At 38.0% G+C, this 24,168-nt stretch overlaps 1 protein-coding gene and 1 long non-coding RNA gene across 3 annotated transcripts; both read left to right on the forward strand.

Annotated features, from left to right (window-relative positions):
- Positions 1–1,784: 1,784 nt before the first annotated feature.
- LOC133728074 (uncharacterized) lies at positions 1,785–3,876 on the forward strand. Of its 2 annotated transcripts, none has more exons than XR_009855600.1 (4): positions 1,785–1,921; positions 2,771–2,907; positions 3,333–3,454; positions 3,828–3,876. It is a non-coding gene; the product is annotated as an uncharacterized LOC133728074 (long non-coding RNA). The 2 variants fall into 2 exon arrangements; XR_009855601.1 differs by having other exon boundaries at positions 2,771–2,863.
- A 12,766-nt stretch (positions 3,877–16,642) lies between these two features.
- LOC133730597 (DUF21 domain-containing protein At1g55930, chloroplastic-like) lies at positions 16,643–18,325 on the forward strand. The gene is made up of 3 exons (XM_062158154.1): positions 16,643–16,728; positions 17,256–17,811; positions 18,212–18,325. Exons 1-3 carry the CDS (start codon positions 16,643–16,645, stop codon positions 18,257–18,259), a joined length of 690 nt encoding a protein of 229 aa, XP_062014138.1. The 3' UTR covers positions 18,260–18,325.
- Positions 18,326–24,168: the final 5,843 nt, after the last annotated feature.

Here is a 24,168-nt window from a genome sequence, read left to right on the forward strand (position 1 = left end):
AGAAGTGTACATGGATATGCCCACAGGTGTTAAGAATTACCCAAGTGATGTTGGCAAGGTGTGTAAATTGAAGAAGTCTTTGTATGGCCTGAAGCAGTCTCCAAGAGCTTGGTTTGGAAGATTTTCAAAGTCCATGAAAGCCTTTGGATACAGACAAAGCAATTCTGACCATACCTTGTTCATCAAGCGCAAGAATGGTAAGATTACAGCTCTTATTGTGTATGTTGATGACATGATTGTTACAGGGGATGATCCGAAAGAGATAAATGAATTGCAAAAGTATTTGTCAAAGGAGTTTGAAATGAAGGATCTGGGACAACTGAAGTATTTTTTGGGTATTGAAGTTGCAAGGTCTAAGAAGGGGATTTCACTTTCACAGAGGAAATATGTTCTTGATTTACTTGCTGAAACGGGGATGCTGGACTGCCGACCCATCGAGACACCCATTGAGATGAATCACGGACTTGCTATCTATCTTGATCAAGTTCCAACTGATAAAGGGAGGTATCAACGTCTTGTAGGAAGGTTGATTTATCTTTCACATACTAGACCTGATATTGCTTATGCTGTGAGTGTTGTTAGTCAATTTATGCATTGTCCTAGTGAAGAGCATATGGATGCAGTCTTTCGTATTTTGAGGTACTTGAAGAGGGCGCCAGGTAAAGGGTTACTGTTTCAGAAAAAAGATGAATTGGAAGTTGTTGGGTACACAGATGCAGATTGGGCTGGTGATAAAACTGACAGACATTCTACATCTGGGTACTTCACTTTTGTTGGAGGGAACCTTGTCACTTGGCGTAGCAAAAAGCAAAAAGTCGTTGCCAGATCAAGTGCAGAAGCTGAGTTCCGAGGTATGGCACATGGAGTATGTGAAATATTGTGGATTCGTAATGTCTTGAAGGACCTGGGTTACAAGCTTAAAAAGCCTATGGATTTGCATTGTGATAATACAGCTGCCATTGAGATTGCACATAATCCAGTTCAGCATGATAGAACAAAGCATGTGGAGGTTGACCGTCATTTTATTAAAGAAAATCTTGACAGAAAGGTTATTCGCTTTTCATTTGTAAACTCAGAGGAGCAATTAGCTGATGTTCTTACTAAAGGAGTGTCAAGGAAGGTATTTGACAGCTCGGTTGACAAGTTGGGCATGATAGACATCTATGCACCAACTTGAGGGGGAGTGTAGAATCGCTGTAAATCTGTATGTAATTAGGATTTTATTTAATTAGAATATCCTATAATTATGGAAAGATTGTTTCCTATTAGAGTTAGACTACTCTTTTGTACTTGTCTATATACCCCCATTGTGGGATGAATAAAATTATCGAATTAACCCTGAATTGAAGTATTCTTTTCTACTAATAAGAAGCTTAATTTTCTTTATGCATATATCATTCCCAGCATAACTACCTTCTTCGTCATGCAAAGCAAACACTCTAGTTCTCCTTGTCACTTCGACTTTAAGAGTTGAGTTCATTTTATACGTTTAAGTTATTTGCTTAGACTGTTACATGCAAATATGAAAATTGAGTTGGAAGAAAATTAAAGAAGAAAACGAGTGAATATTCCAAACATATATCTCTATTAATAAAGCGAAGAGGGTGTTACTGTTCATCTTTGGGGAAACTTTCGAACTTCCCAAATTGCCCATGGTGTGGGTGAGGTGGCAGACAACAAGGAGGGTTAGGAACGTAAATGCAGAAAGAATGGTGAGGTGGAAGATCATGGAGAGAGCAAGAGAAGAGACGGACGCCTGACTTCTGCCGACACAGAGAAAAAAATGAGAGAGAAGAGAACAAGGAAGAAAGCAAGAAAACAGAAGAAAAGAAAAGAAAAGAAGAAGAAGAGGGAGACGGGAAGTCAGCACAGGTGCATGATGGTCGATTTGAACAGAAATCGAGTAAACTGATCATTCCAGGTAATCTACCATGGCTTCTAATTTATTTCATTTATTCTTTGTCAGTCTCTCAGCCTCTCCACTATCTGGGATCAGTTTATATCCATAAAAAAAAAAAAAAAACAATCTCAGATAAAGCAGTATAAATCACCGGCCGTTTTGATTTTTCCCTGTTGAAGAACCAATCCAAGTAGTCAGATTCCAGTAAATTTGAGATCTAATTTCTTACTAATTAAGGTTGTTTCAAGAAGTTCCCAGCTTTTGTTCATTCTGTTTATTGGGTTGCTGAATTTCGAGTTTGCTATGATTCAGTCTATAAGGTACAAGCAAGGATGTGGTTAATTTAGTTTAGAATTGGAATTGCATGTTGCATTAGTTTTAGTTGCTTTTGCTATTGACTTCGTGTAAATAACAGCGACATTTAGATCATTATTAGATTTATCCTTAAGCTTGAAGTGATTTTTGGCTCTCTGTATTGTTGTTTTTAACTTTTCCTTTGGGTATATCTCTATTTTGCTATTAGTGGCTGTTAACTCAATTCTTTTATTTGATCCGGGTTTATTGTTGGACCATTAGGTGCCTTTTTTGTTTGCATATTTAATAATATGAATCAGCTTATGCATAAAACAAGGACCTTTTGTTTTTGTTCATATTTTTGGTTTACAGCTTTTTGATTAATCATGTTTCTGACCTTCTTCTTAAAGTTCCTGCAAATTAAACCGTCCTTTTTCCCTATCAGTTTTCATTTTGTTCTGTTGCGGTTATAATGCAATTTAAAGTGAAGATTTTAACCTACTTTATATTTGGTAACTTTTTATTTCTTCTGAAATTTTAGATTCTGATGCTGTAGAAGCTTTCACCTTTGTGTAGAATCGGCAACAAGATGGAGCTATTAGGACAAAAGTAAGCTCTTGGTTAGATGATACCCACAATTGTGCATTCGACCAACTGCGAGTTGTCAAAGTAAGCGACTTTTCCGGCATGAAAGCTGAACTAGCACTCATCAGGTTTCTGCTTTTAAATTCAGTTGTGCTTGAGAAGATGTTTGCTGATGATTGGTTTGGTACCTTACTTGATGCAAAAACTTCTCTGTTACATGAACTTTTTTGACAATTTAATATTGAGATCTCTTCTATTGTCCAAAATCATGACCAGTTTTTTACTTGATGTTTTAGAAGGGTAGGTAGGATGCACAAGTGAACGCAGAAAAAAATGAAACCTTGGATGAGTTTTTGTTAAATTAGTTTATCTTCTATTTGCAGAAACAACGATGCAGACATTCAAGATTATGACATGAAAGTCTGTTGGTAATATACTATGTTAATTAGGGTACTGCTATCACAAAGAATTGAATTTTGCTTCCTCATCTCCTATAATTTTAAAGCATCTGTTTGAGCTGCTTAGTGCAGTGTTATTTCTTTGATATTGACAGGTGATGTCTTCTGTGGAGTTGGTCCAATAGCTATCTCTGCAGCATAGATTGTAGGACGAGTTTATGCTGCTAAATATCTGCAAGGAAATAGTGGTCTCAACAACCTCGATAGGAAGATTAAGGTATGAAAGCAATTATTGCAGCAACATATAATCACAATGCTTTTTCCTATTTTTGATTTAGAGAGGAATCAGGGGAATTGAGAAGTAGAAAACTTATAACACCTTTATCTAACCAAAATGGATTACAAAGGCTAAAGTAAAAACGTAACACACTATTAATTATGGCAGTGCTTTTGAATTGAATTATAAATATGTTTTATTGCACATTCCCATGAAATAGGTTCAGTTTATCATTTCCTCATGTTCTTGATAACTGATATTTACCTCTTTACTGTTTCATTACAACAGCATCTATTTGAGAAATTATTTGATAAGTTTAACCAGAGTAATATTGGCCGACTTTTGCCTTACTAATTTGCAATGATCTCTTCAGGTACATGCAAGATTATCTTCCCTGTCAGTGCTTCTACTCCTGCTGAATTATAAATGAAAGAATATCTCCATTTGTAAATGAAAGATCAGTTTGTGTTTTCACTTCCATTTGTAATATCTTCTGTATATACAATAAAAACCTTTTTCATTTACAAGATTTGTTACAATATAAAATAATCATAATAAATCAAACATAAATTAATCGCCGCACTTCCGCACGCGCTTGCGCGCGTGCAGGAAGGCTAGTATTATCTACTTCATCAAGTCTTTGGTAAGCTACTCTGCCACGCGGCTGTTAGTACAGCCCAGTCAAAAGCCAATACCTTATGTGTGGTGACATAGCTAGAAATTAGATCAAGGAGGGTTAAGAATATAATCGCAATAGTTTACTAACTTCATGTAAAAAAGAATTAAATTTTTGTAGTAAACAACAAATAACATTATTATTATTATATTATATTATATTAAATCAGGTAAGAACTCAAGTTAATAGCTGAATTTTTTCTTCCAGACATTTGTGGTTCACGCCTAAGGTCTTACTAGAAAATAAACAAAAAATAATGAAAAATTTCAAAATTTGGAAAGAGTTAGAGAGGTCAATGAAGGTTTTACAAGCTGTATAGAACTAGAAGCATCAAGTAACTGGAACATAAAAGCCAAGGTTAGCGCGGTCAACTGATCCTCCTCGGCCACCCCTATCTACGCCCTTAATCGACCTCGATCACATTGATGCATCAACACGTGATTGAGCTGCCCTACTGCCATGCGGCAAGATAACTGTATTGAAGACTCTCCTGCTCGGTATATGAAATAAAGTATGCTTGTTTTGACATACCCAATGATAATTACGTACGGTATAAACATACTGAAACTAAACTTATTAATTTGCGCCTTTAAGGGTGATCCAAATGATGGCTATATATGTATTCACATTCCTTTATTTGGTCAAAATAGGACATGAATTCTCAGCTGGGGACATGCCGGCCAGTCTCTCAACTCATGACCTAAAGTTGGCCAAAGATATTTGCTTACGGCGGTGGTAATAAAAGTCGGCAGGCTATAAAAGTATAAAGCTTTGGCAACAAAATAGTAAATAGAAAGCAAAGCATTGTTCATTCAAAAAGTTGGAGCCTTTGGAGTGCTTCCAATGTTTCCCCAAGGCTTACCTTCTCCTCTTATGTTCTCTTGTCTCTCCTTTATATTATATAAGTTAGGGCTAGCGGGTTGGGCCAGGTTGGTATTGCTTTCTTTAGCTAACTAATCATTTGGTTTCCTTAATTGCCTCATTTGATAATCAAAAGAAATTTACTTCAATCTGACGTAACTTTATCATTACCAAATTCAATTAAAGTATAATTATCCGGGTCCTATGATCCAATGTGGTTTGATTTGACTTTTTCTTTTTCTTTTTCCTTTTCTTTCGATCTACATTACTAATAATAACAAGTTGTATTTTTGTTTTCGTTTTTGGACAATGACGATTGATATTGTTGAAGATTAATTAATGATGACTACATTCAATCGGAAGAGCCTCTTGAATGAGATCAAGAGGTTCTTACACCAAGAAGAGAAGAGAGAGCCAACTTAAGAGATAAAAATCAGATTACTTTGCCGATGCAAAAATATATATGTATATATATAGAACAATTCTTAGGTTCACTCCTTGGGTGAATGAGCATATTCACCCTCTCTTGCGATTAAGGCATAATAACTTTATAATTTTCTAATCTGACCATTCATGTTGTAAAACGTAATACAAAGATTAGCTCTGTAAAAAACCAATCAAATTGAAGACTTTTTAGTTATTCATTTCTATGAAATACATGGACGGTTCATCATAATAGTAATAAGTGTTGTTAGAACCATCCATTTGTTTGATTCAATTAGATAATTAAATGATTGCTGATTCGATTGATTTTTTACAGAGATGATCTTTAAAGGCTTATTTAAGATATGGACTGTTGGATTATAAATTTATTAAGTAAAAGTATGTTAATCGACAATGGGGGTGAATATGCTCGTTCACCCTAGAGGTGAACCTAAGAATTGTTGATATATATATATATATATATATATATATATATATATATATATATATATATATATATATATATATATATATATATAAGGATTTCTTTGAATAGACTCACTTTTTGATCGCATATCTATATTTTAACCGTTCAGTTTTTAGGTATATATGAGCAGATCATCTCTGTAAATTTTCAGCCAATTAAATTGATAATCACTAAGGCATTCAAAACTGCAATTTAGAATTATGAACACGAACGCTTTAGATTGGACAAATTCAGTTCGTTCATTGATTTAATCTAGTTTGATACCTTAACGATCATCAATTTAGCTGAAAATTTACAAAAGTGATTTATATATTAGAACCTAAAAACTGAACGGTTAAGATGTGGATATACGATTGAAAAGTGAGTCTATTTAAGGAAATCCTTACATTTAAAGTCTAAAGAGGTCTTTAGTATAAAAAGACGTACTATATATATTATCAAATGAAGCGATTGAAAAGGGTTTTCAAGATGCGAGCTAAGAGGATCTCTTAGCACTAGCTCAACAATAAGCATGAGAGAGTCAAAGAATGAAACAGCTCCAGCTCCACTAAGTGGAGACGCCAAAATCAAATACCCCATCGATCTGGTGGTTTTGACCAATTCATTCCAACCTCACAAGTAGGAGGTTTTCTGAAGACTATTGACATAGAAATTTAGAGAATAGGTACACAACCGAAGGCACAGATGTACGTAGCTAGTTAAGTTTGAATAATTCACGATGGGAGGGGGGAGAAAAATCGAGTATATTGTTCGAACTAATAAAAAAATTTGGTTTGATCAGATCCAAAACTGGAACTGTTAGTTTATACAGGAACGACCCAAAAAAAGTATCTGGCAAGCGTGATTGTAAGTACAATGTTAAATACTTAAAATTGTCCACGCAGGCAGCTCAATAATACATCATCAGGTGGCAAGTTCTTCTGGTAATCAAGGGTGTGTGTGTTTGGTGGGGTGGTAAGGCTTTGGTCTCATATATAAGAGGTCAGGAGTTCGAGCCCCATTAAGGGTGGGAATGGGATGGGGTTTTTTTTTAAAAAAAAAAAAAAAAAAAAAAAAGTTCTTCTGGTCATGTAAAAGTAAACTTTGATGGTTCAGTCCTTAAAGACTCGGCTGCTGGGGGATTTGTAATCAGAGTTTCCCTTGAAAATCTCCTCCTCGCAGCTACCCGACATTTAGGAAAAACAACAGTTCTAACTGCTGAAGCTTGTGCCCTCCGTAATAGCCTTGTGGCTGCTCGTGAGCAAGGCTTCAGGCACATCGAGGTTGAAGGTGACACAAAGATCGTTATAGATGCTGTATATATGTGGGAAACTACAACCACCTTGGAGAGTTCTCAAGACAATTGAAGACATAAGAAGGCTGGCTGCAAAGTTTAGCTCCATCTCCTTTAAGCACATATTTAGGGAAGCGAATTTCGTTACAGTTGCAATAGCAAGCTTAGGCTACATTATCTCTACTGCTGTAAATTGGATCAATAGTGTCCATACTCTGATTGCTCCAGAGACATTAATTTTTTTTATTTCAAAAAAAAAAAAAGACAGCTCAATATACTACTCGATACAGAAACCCTAAACATACCCTAAGTGGGTGCACATTTCGATCAATTAGCCATTCAAACTTTGAAAAAGTTGTTCATTTATTTCAGAATGATCAAGATGCATGACTGAAAAGCAATATGATCTTCCAATGAAGTCCATCCGCTTGAAGCAATATGATCTTCCAATGAAGTCCATCCGCTTGTTAAGTCAGATCGATAAAGAAAATGATCTACACTCGCTCACCTTTTGATGCGTACCTTATTTATTCGGTGTAATCAATCAGAAATATAAATCTCATTCGTAATCATCGTTAATTCTTGTGCCGACATGGTATATATTGACCTCGCTTTCACTGGAACTAATTATAGTAATCATACGATTTGACTTCAATATAAAGTGGTATTCATTCATGATAATGATATAAGAGAAACCCTACATTACAAATATTATTATAAAAAAGAAAACAGACTGTGTATTGCCACCTACAGCTTGATTAAGTTCTAAAGTACTACAAAATCTGATCAAATAAGTGAATTTGACTCTTTCTCGAATCTCGATCACTTGAAAGTGTTATTACATTTTCGGATTTGGGGTGCTACGACAGGAATTTCAATTTCCACATCCATCGATTACTCTTTTTTCCTTTTCGATTATGCCATGAAACTTTTAGAGCTTCCTTTTAACAGGTTTAACTTTCTGGCCTCTATAGTGGAGCTACTGCAACATGTGATATTTCAACTATATATATGGTATTCGTCTGAGTAACAGATGTCGTATCAGCACCATCGATCCTGCTTACTCTTTTTTGAGGAAATGTTAAGTTGTAGGGTGCGACTATTTCCACCATACTAAATGGTTTGTTCATCATACAATCAAATTTTTTCTTTAAAATCTCAAAATTATCCTTAAGTATAATTATTAACAGAAAAATAATTGTAGTTAAGCACAATTTTATGGATAAATAAAATTTTACCCAACAGACATCCCAACTATCATCTCAGCTGAAATACCCAAAAAAAAAAAAAAAAAAAAATTATCATCTCAGCTTCTTCATCGCTAGTTTACCAAACAATTAGTTAGATGAAATTTTCAAGCTATAGCAACAAGTGAAAAGAATTGTTGGTTAGTATTATTTTGTTCTACTTCATGTGACTCGTGTTTGATTCTACGTCACAGTAGCTGATGAAGGGAGAAGATAGAGAAGAGAGAAAAAACAAAAAAGTAAAAAAAAAAAAAAAATAAAAAACTAGAAGGCATGGGGTTGCACCATGATGGTGTGCTTATGTTCTTTTTCTTTTCCAGTTTTACATTTTCAATAGTGATATCTTTTTTTTCTTTTCTAAATTATTTGAGGGTAAAATTAGAAATTTCAGGGTAAAAATTTAATTGTAGGGTGAACAAAGCATTTTTTTTTTTTTTTTGAAAAGGGGTGAACAAAGCATTTTATAGGGTGGAAATAGCCTCACCCTAAGTTGTATTATGAATGTGGCTTTGATCATCTTTTGGATGCCAATCAATTTTTGAAAAGTGTTTAGGCTGCCCCATCCCCACTTCACCAGACAGCTTGTTTCATTATCCATCGATCGCTAGCAATAATTTACTACTGGTATCAGATATTCCCCTTCTAGAAGATCAGAAGATGTATAAAATCATTACTAGCTCTGACCCGTTCTTAATAGCTTTGGCATTCAACATATTTACAGCATGGAAAACAATTCAAATTTTGATTGTTCAGAGTTTATTCATGGTTCATGTATATACTCGCACATATATAGTCCAATGATGAACATGAATATATGCATATGGCTGCCGTCTTTGACAAATGATGGTTGTATTGGAAACTGTGTTTTTTATTATTATTATTATTAATTTTTTTTTAATAAAAGAGTACATACCAATTGTATGTTCCTGTTTCATAGATAAGAATAGTACACAATGACTACTCAGTTTCAACAATCATAGCTCAAAGTAGTCTATGCCAACAAAAATACCTTGCATTGCAAGCAATCTAACTAACCTAACTTCGCCGAGCACACAATTATGGTACGGTAAAGCTAAGCACTTCTTCAAAGGCTCATAGAGACATCTTTACCAGCATAGACATTTATTCTAGAAGAAAATAGTACCACTAAGTAACTATAGGCTCCTTACCCTTGGAGGGGTTCGGGCTATCTGCTGCAGCAATAATAGTAAATTCCAGTAATCCATTCACTAGCTTTCCCACATTCCTTGAAACTTCAGCATGCTTTGTCAGCGACTTTTTCAAGGGCGATGGCTGAACAACCTTGAGCTCTTTAATTTTTGTTTTTCGGTCTACCTCTCTTCTTAGAAAATTCTTGCACATGTTGCAAAGAGCATAGTCCCATAGACATAGCGTCCAAATTGGTTCTACCCACAACCGAACTAAGGCGCAGTTTCTTCGGCGACGCTCCATCGTCCGCTAACCTCTTTCTGCGCATGCCACAACTAGGATTAGCAATGGCCTCTTCCAGAACTTGTTCTGCTGATCCACCACCCTCTCTTAACAGCAACTAATCAGAGCCATTTGATCTCAGCTCACCTCTGTTCTCAGTCCCATCCAGTGATGATCATGTATTAACACTAGAGCTGCCTTCACCGTTTGCCTCAGGTAGTGATAGGAGGTGTATCTCCTTCCTTGCCCTAGGTTTTGCAATAGGCAAAAACCTCTCCAAACCAGACATCATAGCCGCAACAACCTACCCCCAAATACAAAAGAAGGCCAGGCAGTTGGTGTCACTTCTACCAGGTGGACCCTCTCCAAATTTCCAACGCGCAGGTGAAACTTCTGTCCTCAACACCTCTGGCAACGATGTTCCAAAGCATGGCAACCTAACATGGGTGAGGAGACCACACTCTCTACACCTCCCATATAGATTCTTGAAGAAGAGATCCAAGTGGACATCAACGCCATCATCCACTGTACGTAAAACTCCGGCGAAATATGACCGGATGCAAGAGATCCATCTCAACCCGAATCCGGATCTTACCTACATCAAACCCCACAGTATCATTTTAGATATATCATCCTAAGGCACTCCCTATTCCTAGAGGCATCAATTAGTATGAAACGCCAGTGGGAGACCGCACACTTTGATCCAAAACGCTAGGGTGGAGAGAGGAACATCTCGGATAGCTCCGACGCCATCATACAATGCCAACACTACCGGAGCACGATCAAATCCCCATGGTCCTCCCCATGGTCTATTGGATCCGACAAAGTAAACAAAAAGCAGTCATCATGTTCTTGGATGGTATATCGGCCATTCAGTCTCCAGGCTCACCGGAACATCCCTATGAAGGACCTCTTGTTGAAAGCCCGAGAAATCAAAAATTTTCCCACCAAAAAAGTCTGGGATCGGCGAAGACCTTCGCCTCGGGGTGGTCGGAGATCCACTGGCCTTCGGGCATATACCAACCCCAAAGACGCAGCGAAGCACACTGCCATTTCATCAACATCTTCCATCGTCGCCTTTGTGCAACTAGAGTTAGGGATTTTGCAGGCTAGGGTTTTGCCTCTCTCACACTCTTGCGGCTAGGATTTTAATAGGATAAAAAGATGGAACTTGTGTTGTATTGTGTTTTATTTTATTTTAGTATACAACATATTAATAAATCCATACTTCAAACAAAACACCATATTTGTATTAGGAAACATAAACATGGTTTCTCTCTACCTAGGTCGTTTGGTTGTATTGGTGTCAAGAGTTTTCTGGTTTCTTGGAGCAGGTTGATCGGAGGCATGGCAGGTGGGTGCGACGGTGGCGGCAAGACCAGAGCCACTATTGCGTTGGCTATAAGGGCAAACGCTAATTGGGTTTGGGCTTGGCTCTACTTTCCTGACTTGGGCTTGGGTCCTAATGGGTTGACTAAGGCTGCAGAGTGTGGGCTTATGCTGTTCTGTGTTCGAATTTGGGATCCCAGTGGATTTCTTATAAAGATTTGGGATCCAGGACGACATCTCTAATTGTTATTTAATTTTGTTAGGTCGCAAAAATCATAATCTCTGAGGGTTTTTTTATCTTGGGAAAACTCTACAATGTGTTAACGTATGACATGCATACAATTGCCTTAAAAGTAGTAAAATGAGTCCTCAAAATAGTAATATTAGTCCTCAAAGTGGTAACATGAGTCCTTAAAGTGATAAATTTTCTTAGTTACCACATGAGTCCTCAAAATAGTAACATGAGTCCTCAAAGTGGTAACATGAGTCCTTAAAGTGATATAAATTTTCTTAGTTTACCATATGAGTCCTCAAAATAGTAATATTAGTCCTCAAAGTGGTAACATGAGTCCTTAAAGTGGTAAAAATAGTTGATGTATGAGAAATGTTAACATACCATAGCTTTACCCTTTATCTTGCTTCAGAGATTACTGATTTTTGTTTGGATTAAAAGTGCGTGAACTGTCTAAAAGGTGGTGTACTAGGGATATAGTGGGTTCTTGTTCTTGTTTTAGAATAGGAGTCTCAAGATACTCTGAGAAACGATTCTTTCTGTCGACCTCTTAGGGGTGTTTCGTTTTTGTACTGCTTGCTAAATCTATATAATTGGTTGACCTCTTTTCATAAAAAATAAAATAAAAATAAAAAAAATAAAAAAAAACATGCAAAACAAAAAGATATATAAAGTATTATAATTGATCGAGAAAAAAAATTAAGCATATAATGAGTGCTTAAAGAAAATATTATTTGTAAGTATCTCATTTTTTTTTTTTAAGGGAGTGGCCGGTAGTGAAATGTAGGTAACATTACATCATGAATCACCCTCTAAGGGTTACATCAATATTGAACCATATCTAGGCTACCTTAAAGTAACTTAAAATAACATCATCATGAGATAAAGCACTAAATAACCCGTAACTTGACAATATTAGGGTTAAACCCGACAAAGTCAAGGAAAAACCATAATTTTTTCGTACTCCTAAAGGACCACCCTACTCTGAGGGGGTATCCCCGTAGATGCTTACCAATTGAGCAGCCTACACCAATCAAAGAAAGCCGAATTTGATAGCTTGATACCAAACCTTAGCAGTCCCGGAGAACGTTTAGGGTTTCTTAGCATATTTTTGTAGCAGTTGTCTCTGGATCCGATACCACCAGCCTCAAGGCCATCATAGATCTATCAATCCGATCGGGAATTTCAAGAGGAAGACACATAGAACTGTAAACCTGCACCATCCCCACCGCAGTGGGAGACAGACCTCCCCGAATACCTCAAATATGGCTAGACCACCATGCCCAACCATGAGGACTGGTAGCCACCTCTTCATCGCCAACCCCAACTTTAGTCGAAGACACAACAACCCAACAAGAAATCAGATCCATGACAGAATGGAGGATTTGATGTTCATGGCCACCGCTACCATCGTAGTCAATCCCACTCTAGCAACGCATAGAAAAAAAACAAATTATATGAATATTTTTTAAACCTGGCTCGTCCTATTTCAGTACAAGAACATTTCTTAGAAGTGGATGTCTTCTATAAGTACAAGAATGTTTTCCTATTATGTAGGTAATATAGATTATTCAAGCATGATGGGCAAGGTTGCCTTGCTACCCTCATTTTTGGACCCTTTGATATGGCAGCTTTGTATGCTTTTAAGCTCTTGAACTCATCACAAGTGGTTTTGAGTCCTCTCTAATAGTCAAGTAGGTTACTATATCCTTATTAGAGCCTATGGTTTTAGGTGGTTGTGGGCAGGCCTAGTTTTGACGTTTGGAGGCCTAAGGCGAAAAATTAAATTTTGGCTTCATATGAACTAGTTAGCAATTTTCATTCAAATAGTAATTTTTTTTCCTTTATCTAAATAACTACAAATAAGATTCACTCCAAAAACCAAAAGCAAAAAACTATATAATGTAAAAGTATAAAAATTTGTTTTCCTGTTTTCAAGGATGAATGAAGGTTAGAAGGACGTAGCAAACTGGTTTTGCCTTTCCGATTTGGAATTTTAGTTTTTGTAAGTACAAGTTTAATTTCTGTGTTTTAATTATAGATTAAAAGGTTTGCATCTAATTACAAAAAAGGGTCCTTGACCCAAAGTACCAAAATAAGAATAGATTAGCCCACTTACCCCAGCAACAGATTTTTATTCCCACCTACACAGTTTAACGTTAAATGACCATTTTGCCCTAAGAGTAATTAATAAATTACAGCGTTGCCACTCTCTTTCCTCTCTTCTCTGAGTTCTCTCTTTCTCTCTCCTCAGACGACTCTGGTGTCTCTCTCTCTCTACCCAGCGACTCGGGCGTCTCTCTCCCTCGCTCCAGACGACTCCGGCGTCTCTCTCTCTCCCCAGACAACTCCGACGTCTCTCTCTCTCTCCCCAGACGACTCCGGCGTCTCTCTCTCTCCCCAGACGACTCCGGCGTCTCTCTCCCTCGCTCCACATGACTACGGCGTCCCTCTCTCTCTCTCTCTCTGTCGAGGTTCCTCGAGCTTTGTATCGAGGTCAAGTGACTCGCTGTACCAGTAAAACGTGCCGGCCGGCGACTTCGAGCTTCAAGTCGGAAGAAATCGACATCGAGCTTCGGTGCCGGAGTAGTACAATTCGGCGCGACGAGGTGGATGTGGCGAGCGAAGTCGGTGGCTACTCCAACGAGGACTGGAGGTTCGGAGAGGTGAGAGAGGTCGGCGGCGAGCTCCGGAGGTGATTCGATCCGGTGGTTTTGGTCCGACTATTGATTGGGGTGCCCAAATCAATTTCTAGCTTCTTTTTTTTTTTTTTTATTAAGTAACGGGACATAAGGAAAGAAAAAAAAATTTGAATGTTTATTGCCCCCTAATAGACGTCTATTACCCCTCTATTGGAGGGAAATACACGGCTATTGGGGGGCAATAGACGTTTTGAATTGATGTAATCTCTTTTTTTTTTTTTTATGTAATCAAAGTTTTATTTGTCTAAATTTAGGGAGATTAGTTCTCATTCTGGCAAATGAAAGTCCTATTGGGGGGCAATAAACGTCTATTGGGGGGCAATACATGGCTGATAGTCATCTATTGGGGGGCAATACATGGCTGATAGTCGTCTATTGAGGGGCAATAGACGTCTATTAGGAGGCAATAGATGTCTATTGGAGGCAAAAAAACTTTCCGGTGAGATTTTCAGCAAATTCCGGTGGGCGGCAGCCGGTAACCGGAATCCGGCGACTGTTGACCGGATTCTGGCGGCGGTGACCAGATTCCGGCGGCCGGAGACCGGACTCCGGCGAAGTCTCCCATGGTTTCTCTCTCTTCCATTTTCTCTCTCTCTCTCTCTAAGTAACAAAGGGGTGAGGGTAAAATGGTATTAAAAAAAATTAAAAAACAAAAAAAAAATCTTAATGGGGTATTAGGGAAGACCTCCTTAGAGTGTTTTGGGTAAGAGGGAATTAAAAAAACTTAATGGGGTAAGTGGGAAAAAAATCTCTAAAAATGGTGTAAATGGACAAAAACCCTACAAAAAAAATATGAACCAATAAGAATAATGTAAAGGGAAGAAGGCTAGGTATCAACATAAAAAGTGTTGTAAAATTAGAAAGTCTGCATAGGTCAGATACAAAATAACCAACCTCATGGATATTCAAACTCAGACATTTTAAAAAAGCTAAACAAGAAGCTTACTATTTTGAATAATGCCACGGGGGCGAAATAATATATTCATCACAAGCCAGAATAGCTGTTACATACCCTTCTGTTGCCATTTATAGACAGACAACAAGATAGTGGCGGTACCCACAATGGTACATAGAATTAGACCTACTCATTATACATTCAAACACGTAGAGGTAGCGGGGACCATCCTTTGGTACTATGCCGGAGGCGCTAGAAAACTAGGTTCCTAATATAAGGAAATTTATTATAATTAGACAAAACCTAAAAACATAGCGGCAAGGCGAACCCTTACTATTGAACCAAGATGACATTGTTTTATTTTTTTGGCACAAATAATATATATAGAACTAGCGTTTATGAAAATCAGACAACTAGAGGCCAGCCGGAGATTAGTGGCCTAAGGCCAATTAATGCCTCTGATGGCACCTCTCAAGGCCGGGTCTGGTTGTGGGTTGGGCCTATCTGGGCCTAGGCTCTCCAAAGCGTCCTTTCGATCCATTTAGTAAATTAACTTTGGTCCACATGTTCAAAGCAATTATCCATCATTCTCCCGCCACTAGTCTCGTGAGCTTCTTAACTCACTGGGGATCATGCGGTAGGGGTCATCATTGGGCTGACCAGCCCAGCCCTAAATTTTAGGGTTTAAGGTTAGGTCGGGCTGGGTTGGGCCAAGTCAAAGTCAAAGAAACTAACGGCCAGACATGGTCTAGCTAAGACTTCAATATATCAGCCCTTACCACCAATAAAGGCTAGGCCGCAAGGATCAAAAGGATTGAGTCGAGCCTTCCTTTGTTTAACTTAAATAAAACACAAATTTTTTTTACTACATAAACTCAAACTGAAAAAGAAAAAAAAAATTAAATTCTAAAAAAAAAAACAATAAAAAAATTTAAAAAAAATTCATGGAATTAAAGATTCTTTTCTCCATTTTTTGGCTAACCTTATTTAATATGTTTTTTTTTTTCTGGAATTACCTTAATACATATATGAATATAAAAATAACAAAAAAAATATATAGGAAAGATGAGAGACTCACTATGCCAAAAAACCCTTCAGACGACAGAGCTTAGACGACAGACAGGTTGGTTTCTGTTGTCTGATATAATTTAACGACAGACAGTGTAAAAACTGTCGTCTGAATATAGCAACATACCATGGTAAGTTAGTTTTGAGAATTAAGTTTATTTTCAAACAACAGTTATCTGTCGTCTGGTCAAAGGAGATAAATTGATTTCGTTTTGGGTCGTAGCTTCTTTTTTTTGTTTGTATTCAGACAACATATATATGTCGTCTCGTCAAAGGAGTAAATTGGCTTTGGATTTTGTTGGAACTATTTTTTTTTGGCACAACATGAAGGAATTTAGTTCCAAACTTTTAATGATTTCTCTCTCCCCGACAAAGTTATCAAACCAAAAAGAATGGTTTCGCGCTGCACATTTTTCAGATTCCCTCCTCATCCAATTTTCAGATTCCCTCCTCACCCATATCGAACTCCCTCTTAGCTTGCTTATTACAACATAACAAAAAAACAAATTGGTTTCTCTCCTTTAACCCAAGCCCACTCAGATCTCGCCTCCTAATCTCGCAGCTATGTCTGAAGCTCGCGTCGCCGTCGACATCAACGTCCTCCGCCGCAAGGATTTTCGGGACTACGAGTCCTTCATCGTCCAATGGGGGTAAGTAAACCCTAATCTAATCTGATTCCTTGATTTTTTCAATCTGATTTTGAGTTGTTGTCAACTGGGGATGAAGGGGATTAGACGAGAAAGGAAAAAAGAAGAAGAAGAAGGAACAAGGACAACGAACGGAGGAGGAGAAAGGGAGAGAAGAAAAGAAAAGAAAAGAAAAGAAGAAGATGGGAAGGGAGAAAGAGATAGAGATTTTGGGCTCGATGATGAGTTGGTCTTATGGATAGTTTCTGTTCTAAAATAGGATTTTGGTCTAGGAGTTTCGGGTACTGCAACTAGGAAGATGTGAGAATTTGATCTCATGATCTTGGAATTTCACCATCGAAATTCCGGATGTTGAAGAATTGAAAGAAGTTGGGCAGAACTTCTAGAGCCTTGTTTTCATTCTAGTTCTGGTCCTGTTTAGGATTTGAGGTGAGTGACTTCTTTACTTTACAATTTTACTTGATTTCTATATTGCTCTATTGGTTTATGCTTTGATTTCTATAATGTTGGGTATCTGTTGTCATGTGAAGAAAGCTTGTCAACAATGCATACAGATTGAAACTTTCACATAAGGGTTTCTGTACTAGTGCAGCTGCTAAAGTCTCAAGCTCCAATGGTGCTCAACCAAGCAATGTAAAGCTCTTGAATTTTTCACCCTTGTTTTATTTTTCTTGTGGTTTTCGGAGGTTCTTAGGTCCAAGATGCGAGGGAGTTGACTTGTTTGCTAATAGAGCTCGTTTGAGAGCTGTAGGTAAAGATAGTGAGAGTTCTAGTGGTACAAATGCTGTTTTGGGTTCGAGTTTTGATTTTGTTAGGGTAATGGTGAAGTGTGGAGTTGTTTTAGCAGCTATGGTTTGTGGGGTTTTGGTGTATGGGTCTAGGAGAGCTTTTGCTGTGGAGGGTGTGGTCAATGCAAGTTATGGGGTTGTTGACAAGTGCATATTGATGTTCAGAAATGCTTGGCCGAAGACGCTGCTGGTTCTTCAAGTTTTTAAAGAGCAGGGTTTGATTTTGGCGGCGCTTTTGGGTCTCTCGGCTTTTTTCTCAATGGCAGAGACTTCGATTACCACGCTATGGCCTTGGAAGGTATGAACTTTATGTGTTTTGGCCTTCTGGGTGCCTATGTTTTGATATAGTTCTGTGTTTGAAGTGTATCAACTAATTAGTGAATGATAGACTGCATTAGAATCTTGGAAGAATGCGAATGATCTAAACCATTAAAATTTTGAAAGAATGTGAGTAACTAACCTATTAGAATCTTCAATTAGCACATTTGCCTCGGAATGTATGAGCTTTTACTGGTTTTGGCCTTCTGGATGCCTATATCTAAATAATGTGTTGTCTTTGGAAAGTATCATTATCCAGTGAATTTACACACTTTAGAATCTTCATAAGCATGGCAATGATCCAAACCATTGATTTGAAAGAATGCGAGTGAGCTAACCTTTCTTTCGTCATGAAGTTGAACATTTCTTTCTTATTGTAGAATTTACTTGTGTACTCAGTGTTGTCAATATTGGAGCAACTACTTTAGTTACAGAGGCTGCAACAGCGATATTTGGTGAAGCTGGTGGTGCAGCAACTGGAGTAATGATTGTATGTCTCATTTTCCCTGTCTGATACGATACATAGTTGAAGGTTTTAAAGTCTGTTTGTGACAAACTGGGTGCTAGTCAGTTTAAGTTTTAGTGGTCCTTATATCATTGAGCAAGGATATATTTTGTGTGAGTAAATATGCTAAGCATTACATATACATAGAAGAATGCATATACTTTTTTTCCAGGTGGCACCTCCATGCAATTTAACTTTTGATTGATAATTGTAACTCCCTAGGTCTGGTTAGTTAGCGTAATTACTTATAAGCTTAGCTAAGATTTCCACAGTGTAATTTGATAATACACTCATGCTCTTTAAATTTCCACAGTGTAGTTTCTTTTAAGTTATATAATATTCAATATGTTGTCAGGATTATCTGACCCTTATGTTAAGGGTCAATTGGGCCTTTACCGGTTCAGGACGAAGACACAAAAGAAAACACTGGCTCCAAAATGGCATGAAGAATTCAAGATGCCCATTATTACATGGGATTCATCTACTGTGCTATCTATTGAAGTTCGTGACAAGGACCGATTTGTTGATGATTGCCTTGGGTTTGTTTCTGAACTTATTTAGAGGTTATTTAATTGATCAGTATTCAGAAGTTGATGAATTGAATGACTTAGGGATACCAGAATATGGGCAGGCTGTAGATTTAGTTGCTGTCACTACAAAGCTTTTCATATTATTTTGTTGAGTCTTGAATCATCGCTTTAACCAATGTTAATGAATTTTTGTGTGTTACTTTTGTTTTGCCTGACTAAGTTTTTTCCCAAGTCAGTTTTTGTTTGCCGGTCTAACTTACCTTATTCTGTATCCAGATTCTGCTCCATTAACATTGGTGAGTATAGAGATGGCCAGAGGCATGACATGTGGTTGCCTCTTCAGAATATAAAAACAGGAAGGATCCATCTTGCAGTAACTGTGGTTGAAGATAATCCCAAGGTATTTTTGACTTCCTCTTAATTACTTATGCTCTACTAATAAGGTAATGCAATCTAAAGAATTCATAGGTCTAGTTTCTGGATAAATAAGAATTTAACCACAGGCTGATCAAGTGTGCACTCCGTCTTGGACTTGAACGTGTTACGTATATGCAGGGGGGTGATAATTGATATAGCTTGAGTAACTAATATTCTTCAAGACTACTAACTCAGTCAAGTTTATTTTACTTCTCGTTTGATATTAGCAAATCCAACTTTAATAATGTTCTTGGCTGGAAACAAGGCTGACTTGGAAGAGAAGATAAAAGTAGGGACTGAGGTATATACTCACTACTACCTTCCCCTGTTAATTTTTTTGTTACCTCTATTCATGAAGTATAGTCAACTATACATTTGCATCTCGATTGAGTGGTCAATGAGTTTTCTGCTTGATACTGTTAATCAAGCAATTTGACTATAAAAGTTTTACTTGTATTTCATGTGTTTAGCCCATTAATGGTAACTGAACTAATGTTGGTTGATGTTGTCACAGAAAAGTAGTCCTCACTTAGGAAGCAGAGATCTAGCAGGGCAGAAATGGTTAGGAAGCAGAGACAATACGTAGTCTGCAGAAGGCAAGCAGAAAACAAATAGTGAAGTCTTTGACCATTGCGCAATAGATACACTGCTGATTTCTCATGGGACAAGTACACTCTTCATGAAGGACCTTTTGAGGAGGTTGGAGCAACGTGCTGAAACTTTTATCAATGGGGTAGATTAGTTTATGTTGCTGTTAACAAGCCCTATTTCATGGTTTGAGTATGATTTTCATCATTGGGATATATGATAATACATTGGAAGTTATATGTCTTTTTAAATAATATCAAACAATAGAAAGTTACCAACAACTATGGTTTGAAACAAGTACACACAACAGAAAGATCAAAGATACTTCAAGCATCTACACATTCAAAGGACATTTAAATGTCCTTTTACAACAAGAGAGACAATAGATAACTAATAGTGGATGTTGTTTTAATAAAGTTCACACAACAGATTTGGCAAAGAAACATGGAAATTCTACACATTCAGACGACATATTATTGTCGTCTCGCATTAAAACAGACAATAGATTATTTGTAAAGTCTGTTGCTAGAGTTTGACGACAACAACATTTGACTGTCGTCTGATATCATATTTAACCACATATACTACCATTTTGTGCATATCTGAGCAACATTCAGACGACAGATATATTTTTGGTGACTGTCGTCTGAGTCACCTTCTGACGTCGGGTATTGACTGTCGTCTGAACACCAATCAGATATCAGCTTAATAGACGACAGATTTTCTTCATATCAGACGACAGTCAAAGTCTGTCGTCTGAAGGGTTTTTTGGCATAGTGACTCCTCTCTCAAAACCTTTCCATCGCAGCCTTCCTTTAGTGTCACTGCAATGGGAGATTTCTTTTCAAAGTGGGCAATGGCTCTGGTCGATCAGCCTCGGCACCCCACTTCTGGTGGTTTTCTTACCGCTTGGTGGGCTTTCCTCGCTGTCAAGGTTTGCCTCTTTGTCCACATAGTCTAGCGTTGGCTTCCTTGCCAGCTCTGCTGTGGTGGTGGATCACGTTCGACTTCCCATTAGAGGGTGGTCGCTCTGTCAGAGGTGTATGTCTCGGTCGATGTGCGTTGGCTTCGAGCAGAGAAAAGTTAACAAAGAATAGCTGCAAGAGGCCGGGTTAGGCATGACTGTGGCAGTGCTGGATTGTAGTTGGTTGTTGTTGGTTGCAAGGCGATCCAGTCACTATTTTCTGCTTGAAGATGACATTTGTGGCTTTGCCAGCACGTTGGCGTTGATGGTGGTCGTTGTTGGTTGTCTAGAGCAGAGGCACACCTGCTTGGGCTCAATTTGGGTCTTTCACCCTAGAGTCATACTCGTATGGGCTTGTCATCGGGTCCTTGGTGTTGTTGTGTGGATTGCAGTCTTTAGGCCCATACAATTTTGGATTGGTATTTGGGATCCCGGAGGATTGTTCATTATTACCCAAGTTCTATATCGCTATTAGATTCGGAGCCCGGGTTCTTGGTCTATGAGAGTTTTTCTGCTAACTCCCGAGTTTTTGACACCCTTTGTCGCCTTCGTTCTCTCGGGAGCCTCACCTGTGTTAATTGAAAATTCTTGTTGGGTCTATCTCCCCAATTATGGTTCTAGTTACAGTTACAGTTACAAGAAAAATTTACACTGCTCAAGTTATATATGTAATGCATTGTTCGATGCCTTCTGGCATTTGGTCATGTCCTTAATTTTCATTCTAAATTTGTTTGTGCATCTTGTTTTGTTTCATCATTTAATTTTTGATGCTTTGGCATCGCCCTAATACTCCTCAGTTTCATTTAATATAGTTGGTCGTCTTCCAGTATAAAACAAAAAACATGTATGAATATTAGTTAAGGTGGTTAAACTCAATTAATTAGCTTTCCAAGTCTCCTAGACGTAATTGCTGATTAATAAAGGAAACAAAAATTTAAAGTAAAGAAAGAGTACTAAATCAATTACAAAGTAAGAAGAAGATAAAAAAATGGATTAAATTCAGTTTACCCCCCTGAGATTTGGGGGTATTTTCATGTTAGTCTCTTAACTCTCAATTTAATCAGTCTACCCCTCAAACTCTTCAATTTTCCTCAATCTTGTCCAATGTCTCATTTTCCGTCCAATTTGGACGTTAAATCTGACAAAGAAGCCCACTTTAGGGGCTAAAATTGTCATTTTATGGCAAAAAAAAAAACACCATGACCATATTTGACCCCCTCTCTCTCCGCCCTCCTCCTTCTTCTTCTTCTTCTTCTTCTTCTTCCCCATTAACCCTAAATCAACACTTAAACAATAAGGCTAGTTTCCAACTTTAGATCTAAAACCCATTCTAAAGAACCAAATCAAGTCACCAACAAAGACCCATTTGATTCCTCACAATTCACAAGCGGAAAAACCCAGAATTGCTTTTGCTTAAAGTTCACATGTAAAAACAAACAATTTTTGCAATATACAGATCCAAAATCATCAGAGAAATTCAAAACCAATCAGATAACCAATTAAGCAAAAAAAAAAAAAAAGAGAGAATCAACCTAGCAGGGCTTGGTTATCTGATCAAGTATTCTGATTCCTCCTCTTCTTCCATTAAATTCCACTTGCTTCACTCTGTCACCATCATCCACCACCAAGCCTAATCCATCTCCATCTCTACGACAAACAAGAAGACGAGGTTGAGTGCAGAAGTATGAAACAGGTACACAAGCAATCAAGCGTGAATCACAGGAGGGACGAAGAGATCCCAACCTCCCTAGCCTCCTCCTACTCCACTAAAACCTTTAAGAAACCCAAATCTCTCCCCAGATCCATCAACTTCATCTTCAAAGAGCAACACCTCCTCTTCATCCTCGTTGGCATTCTCGTCGGCTCCACCTTCTTCATCCTCCAGCCCACTCTCTTCTGCCTCTCCCTTCCAAGCCCAATCCCTACATCCCTAGATCCTTCTCCTCCGTTCACGACCGAATCAACACTGCCTCCTTCTCTACCGACCTCCCCCACAACGCCGGCAGGGTCCCCGCCAACCTCGGCAAGCATAGGCTCAGGATCTTCGTCACCTGTGGCGCCGGCTTCATTGGGTCTCACCTCGTCGATAAGTTACTCTCTAGAGAGAACGATGTGATTGTCATCGACAATTTGTTCACCGGGAGGAAGGAGCAAGGAGAATGTAGTGCACCATTGAGAAGAGGTGGAGGAGTAGGTGGTGGTGTGATTAGAGAGTAGCCCATGAAGGCTGAGGTGAGTTAGATTCTGGGTTCAAGTTTGCATCTTTGGGATTTGGGGATATGAGACACAGAGAGTCTGAGACTCTGAGCTAGCCACAGAGAGAAGATGGTGGGCAAGTATGGGTTCGTGGAGGCTAGGAGAAAAATTAGATTTGAGGGAGGCGGTGATTTTGGTAGCCGGAGATCAAAGAAGAAGAAGAAGATTGGGTCAAAGAAGAAAAAGAAGAAGAAGGAGGAGGGCAAAGAGAGAGGGGATCGAATATGGTCGTGGTGTTTTTTTTTTTTTTTGCATGAAATGACAATTTTAGCCCCTAAAGTGGGCTTCTTTGTCAGATTTAACATCCAAATTGGACGGAAAATGAGACATTGGACACGGTTGAGGAAAATTGAAAAGTTTGAGGGGTAAACTGATTAAATTGAGAGGAAAGGGACTAACATGAAAATACACCCAAACCTCAGGGGGGGTAAATTGAATTTAATCCTAAAAAAAGAGGAGATTAGGAAAAGAATTGCATGAAGAAGTTGTGTGCGAATAAGAAAAGAGATAAACATACAAAATAGAAAAAATAGAAAATTGTTAGGCTTAAAAAGCAGGGTCTGGCTTGGCACTTATGGGCTCAAACAAATCAGATGGAGGGTTGTGCTTCATTTACATTGCCCAAACCATACCTTATCAGAGAAAAGGTTGGGTTAACATGCCTTAATACAAGAGTAGAGTTGGGCTCCAGCTAGGCTTCAAATGGGCGTATAACCCAATGACCAAAATATGACTCCTACCGTGTGGTTTAGGCCCCGTTTGAGATTGCTTCCCTTAAAAAATTCAGGTTTTGTCTAAAATTTTAGATTATATTGTGTTTGGTAAATAAATAAAAAGTAGCTTTAATTGAAAATTATAGGTCTTTTTTTTTTTTTTTTTTAAAAACCTTAACCCACCCCACCCTTACATATGTCAGTGAGAATCGAACCCATGACCTATACAATGTTGGAATTATAATTTACCAACAGGTCACAGCTCACCGACATTGAAAAATTATAGGTCACTAGCAGCAGATTTTAGAAGCAACTCAAATGTTACTTTTAAAAGCTGTTTTAGATTAAAACACGCTCTGAAGTT

Source organism: Rosa rugosa, chromosome 2 (assembly GCF_958449725.1).
Source record: "Rosa rugosa chromosome 2, drRosRugo1.1, whole genome shotgun sequence".
Lineage (NCBI taxonomy): Eukaryota > Viridiplantae > Streptophyta > Magnoliopsida > Rosales > Rosaceae > Rosa > Rosa rugosa.